General features: G+C 37.4%; 2 protein-coding genes across 2 annotated transcripts; both read left to right on the top strand.

Annotated features, from left to right (window-relative positions):
• On the top strand, positions 1131–3125 carry LOC107623941 (putative F-box/LRR-repeat protein 23). The gene is made up of 2 exons (XM_016326350.2): positions 1131–1562; positions 2171–3125. Exons 1-2 carry the CDS (start codon positions 1204–1206, stop codon positions 2775–2777), a joined length of 966 nt encoding a protein of 321 aa, XP_016181836.1. The 5' UTR covers positions 1131–1203; the 3' UTR covers positions 2778–3125.
• Positions 3462–4684, top strand: LOC110267456. The gene is made up of 2 exons (XM_021113049.1): positions 3462–4229; positions 4328–4684. Exons 1-2 carry the CDS (start codon positions 4041–4043, stop codon positions 4565–4567), a joined length of 429 nt encoding a protein of 142 aa, XP_020968708.1. The 5' UTR covers positions 3462–4040; the 3' UTR covers positions 4568–4684.

Here is a 5090-nt window from a genome sequence, read left to right as displayed (position 1 = left end):
ATACTACATATAAATATAAAATTAATCACCAATAGATCACTTATATAAAATATGAAATACAAAATACACATTAAAAAATATATAAATACCACATGTAAAGATATATAAATACATATAAAAAGTTAATATCTTATAGCATATATTGGTTAGTATATATTTGGTGGTATTGTTATTGATTACCTACCTACTATATCTAATCCAGAAATGCCATGAGATGGTTACGTGGCATATTAGGAGAAAGCAGCATATATGACAGATAACCAATACAAGTTGAAAAAGAAGAGAACGTGCTTTTGCTTTCTATAGCTTTGCTTCTTTCGCTGTCCTAAGTTACCAAATCATATAACAATCACATTTCCTTTGACCCAAACAATCATAAGAGACAAAAGTTGCACCCTTTTCTTTATTTTATTATTATTTTTTGAAACAAAATAATTGAAAAAAGAATGTGTGCACTTGTTCACGTCCTAGCATGTGGGTGTATCCGCCATAAACGCCCTTACGAACGGCCTTCATAATCTATATCCTATTGCTGTCAATATGTGTTAAGTTCAAGTAATGATAATATTAATCATATTGATAATAAAATAATATTAATATAAAGAGAAAGTTGTGGGTGAGTGTTAATGTTCTTGACATGAGAATGCTTAATGTTATGATGATAACATTTGAGAGAAAAAGTAAAATTTGATGAAATATTTTTTTGACATATAAAATTGAGAGAATAATATACGTAGCATTTTTTTTGTTGCCCACGGTATCCCAACCCGATAGGCCAATGACTAATCCGTTGAGGGTCTGCCGCTGGTCAATAAATTACTGCATGCACAAAGCGGGATTCGAACATCCGACACTTACTTAAGCGGACGAGTGAACTGACCACTCGACCAACTCAAGTTAGTTTTTTTTTTTTGTATTTATATACGTAGCATTTGTACATTGTAATCTCTTTTTTCTTCCAAGAGTGCAAATCTTTTTGTCAGAAAGGTATTCTGTCACCAAGAATATGGCCCATTAAAGAACAAAAAAAATGAAAGCCCAAAGTTGGAGCTGATGTGGCCCAAAATAAACTCATCTATCATGGAAAGCCCAAAACTAAGCCCACTAATAATTGGCAGAAGACAAGTGTTACACGCGAGTTGGCTTTCCAAGGAAAAAATTCCAAATTCAACCCGAAAATCAGCATCTTCTGCCGGTTCTTCAATGGAAGCATCGTCATCATCGTGCCCGAACCAACCACCACCACTGCCGTCTTCGCCAGAGGATGAGCAGCGGAACTGGCTGGATCTGCCGCGAGACGTGGTGTCGGCGATATTCGTGAAGGTTGGTACGATCGAGGTGCTGAGAAACGTTCAGAGAGTTTGCTCGCTGTGGCGCAATGTCTCCAAGGACCCTCTCATCTGGCGCACCATCGACATGCACGCACTCGGTGACCTCACCGACTCCGATGACATCCTTGACGCCATGTGCCGCCGTGCAATCGACCTTAGCTCCGGCCAATTAACCGACATCACCGTCGACAATTTCGCCACTAACGCTCTTCTCAAGTACATCACCGATTCGTAAGTTTTTTTCTTTCCTTTTTAGGTTAAGTTTTCGTTTGGCTTTCTTTGTTTTCGCCTTCGAATTTCAATGTGAGTATCAGTTTTGGTGATCATTAGGGTTTCTGTTAAGATTCGTAAGTTTCTTTCTTTCTTTATTTTTTTGGGTTAAATTTTTGTTTGGCTTTCTTTGTTTCCGGCTTCGAATTTTCAATTTGAATATCAATTTTGGTGATGATTAGGGTTTCTTTAATTTTATTTCCGGTATTTATTAGCTTCCCAACAAGCAAAATGATCTTGATTTACTTTGAGTTTTTGCAATTGTCAACTTTTAGATTTTATCCTCAATAAAGGTTTCAGAAATGAAATACTCTCGGTAATCACAAAATAAGGAATTTTCAAAAATTTCTCTCTTTATTGAGAGCCAAATGGTATGTTTATGTTGAAATCATGTTTCTTGTTTCCTGGGACTGAGTTATGTCAAGTGATGGCTTCCTTGAATGGCGATACTTCCATTTAGTGTTCACTACTAATCATATGTGTATAAATACTGAAGACTGAAGTTCATATTTTCATTAGCATCTCCGTTAACTATATCTTCCGCTGTTGTTTTGTCTTTCCATTTACAGTACAAGTCATCTACGACGTCTATGCCTTATACGATGCTATAGTATAACAGATGAGGGATTGTGTGTAGTTGCAGAAAAGCTATCTCTGTTGGAAGAACTTGACATATCAATCAGCAACTTATCCAAGGATCCTCTAGAAACTATTGGCCGGAGTTGCCCTCACTTAAGAACATTGAAATTTAATATAGAAGGTTACAAAAGTCCACACATTGAGTGCAATGAGGATGCATTTGCCATTGCGGAAACAATGCCTGCATTACGCCATCTACAGCTTTTTGGGAACAAGTTGACCAATGATGGCTTGCTTGCCATTCTTGATGGGTGTCCCAATCTTGAATCTCTTGACTTACGCCAGTGTTTCAATGTCAATTTAATAGGAAATTTGGAGAGGAGATGTGCTGAACAGATCAAAGATCTGCGGCGTCCATATGATCCCATTGATGACTACCCATTTGAAGCGGAAGATGACTATGGATCATTTGATGAAGACTATCCATCTGGGATATCAGACATTGACATATTGTCTGATTATGAGTATGACTTTTATGAATTCTCAGGTGGGAGTCTGAGTGAATTTTCTGATTATGATTACAATGATGATGATTAAGACTCGGGTAAATTTAACACTTTCCAGCTAAAGGACAGATAGCTGTTGTGAATATGTTAGGTATATTTCTCTAGGAAATAATCAACAATGTAATCATTGAAGTATCCTCGACCTTCCAAGGAGTGACTCATTTTGGTGCTGGTTAATGATCTGTTGTAATGTATTTGCATGGTTAGACCACCTGATCCTCTTTTGATCTCAGTGTCCCATAGGATAATAGTACCATTTTGATAAGCATTACTGTTTGCATTGTGCAGCTAATTAGATGTATGTCAGAAGCAATTTCTTTAGCTCAATGTATGTTTATAATTGACGATTCTGAACGGGTAGGAGATTTTTGGGTATGTTTATTATATTGTAGTTTTGTCGGATGATTTCGACTACGTCTGTGGTTTTCCTTTTTTACGTTGAGTCCCTGTCTTTGTTTCGGCCGCATCATCCAGCATTAGCTCTTGTTAATGCACAAGTTGGGGGCCGCACTCTATTGCAAGTTCTGTAACCTTTTTCTAGTGGTATTTTACTTTCAAATATTGGATATGACAAGTGAGTTTGACCCAGAAATAATAAGTTAATGACCCAATACTTGTGTTTGTTGTCATTGTTTGAGTTAACTTTTACCTGGACACGATATGACCTGCTGTTGCAAAATGGCCCCCAAGGGCTAAGGTGTTGTAAAATCGCATTTTTAAATATAGACCTATATATTTTATATGACATAATATAAAATAAAATGATTATGGATGGTGTGTTTTATCATATAAAGTAGAACCAAGATTCCAATATGCTTATGGTCGGTGAGCCGAGCATGCGTAGAGAAGTGGTCAAAGAGAGAATGAAGGATCCTGTTAGGCTGTTAACATCATGCGAATGGAATATATTCCCATGGACTATGGCCACAACCATTTATTTATTGTTTTACTACTCACAACTATTTAGAGTTAATAGTCAAAATCGTCCCTGAAAGATACCCTGATTTCCATTTTAGTCCTCGAAAGATAAAATTAATCAAAGTCGTCCCCGAAAGTTATTCACGTTGGTCGAGTTTGTCCTTCCGTCCTCTCAGGTAGTGACGTGGCTAACGTTTGCTGAGGTGGAATGTTAAGTGCCAGCGTGGAGAGGTCCAGCATAGCAACCGTTAATGCTGATAAGATATGTTTGATTATTTAGGTCAAATTAGTCCTAATGTTACAACCCTAACCCCCAATTTGAAGCATATATGTGCGCGATTCTCAGGTGGCGATGTATGTTTGAGGAGTCGCTGCTATGATGAGTGGAAGCCGGAGTGGTGACCTACCGTCGCAGTCTATCGGTAGCCATGAGTCGAACTCTGCCATGCGACGGAGGAGGAAGATGAAGGACCAGACTTGCTTTTGTGGGTTGAAGACGACAATCAAGAAATCCGGCACAAGAGAGAATCCGGATAGGTTGTTCCACACTTGTGCCAGATACCCGGTGAGTTAGGTTATGATATATTAAGCTTGTTTTCAATATTCCTTTGTCTATTATGCTGGGTTGTTGAAATTGATTTTATTTTTTTTGGAAAAATTCAGAAGGGAAGTCACTGCAACTTCTTTAGGTGGGTTGAGGAAGATGGGTATGTAGCAGGGGCGGAAACTGATGCAGAGGTTGGTGGGGACTATGATGAATGGAGACTGAATGTGTCATGGAGATTGGGTAGCTTGGAGGGTGAGGTTAGAGCAATGAAGATGCTGATAATGTTCCTGTCAGTTGCAGTGGTGGTGGCTACTGTATTGTGTGTATCACTGTTGTTCACATTAATCTCCAAGTAAAGCCACAAATGGAGTGTTATGTTCTTGTGTGTTATAGGTGTTGTTAGATCAGAGAAATTGAATTAGTTGATATGTAATGATGATGTTAATTATGAATGAAAGTATGGTTTAATTGTCTTTAATTTAACATAAACTTGTTGTTTAAGCTTGATGGGTTTTACTGAGAATATATGATGGTGATGTTTGAACTATTATAAGTATCTTTTCACCAAATAGAAGCATATATGACAGTAGACAAATTAATTGTAATCCATAACAAACATCATAATTATACTGATATCATATTGTCTTAGTAGACACACCACAAAGGTAATCAAGGATCCAGACAACATTGTTCATGTAAACAAAAAAACATACTAGGCCTAACTTAAATGATCCTGAACACAGAGGCAGTTTACAGAGCCATGTTCCCAAAAAGCAAACTTTTCAACTACATACAAAATATATTTTCTAGTTAAACATATTAATCTTTCGTTCTTGGACGCTTGAACCCTGGAGTAGGCACGAATGTCATGAAGGTTTG

This window comes from Arachis ipaensis, chromosome B10 (assembly GCF_000816755.2).
Source record: "Arachis ipaensis cultivar K30076 chromosome B10, Araip1.1, whole genome shotgun sequence".
NCBI classification, from domain to species: Eukaryota; Viridiplantae; Streptophyta; class Magnoliopsida; order Fabales; family Fabaceae; genus Arachis; species Arachis ipaensis.
Note: the sequence above shows the minus strand (reverse complement) of the source record. Positions and strands in the feature narration are given on the sequence as shown.

What these genes read in the sequence shown, in the direction of transcription:
- LOC107623941 (XM_016326350.2), top strand. Translation starts at nt 1,204, where the DNA reads ATGGAAGCATCGTCATCATCGTGCCCGAACCAACCACCACCACTGCCG. An exon ending in CTCAAGTACATCACCGATTC is followed by an intron (nt 1,563 to 2,170) that starts GTAAGTTTTTTT and finishes TTCCATTTACAG; the next exon opens with TACAAGTCATCTACGACGTC.
- LOC110267456 (XM_021113049.1), top strand. Translation starts at nt 4,041, where the DNA reads ATGATGAGTGGAAGCCGGAGTGGTGACCTACCGTCGCAGTCTATCGGT. An exon ending in ACACTTGTGCCAGATACCCG is followed by an intron (nt 4,230 to 4,327) that starts GTGAGTTAGGTT and finishes GGAAAAATTCAG; the next exon opens with AAGGGAAGTCACTGCAACTT.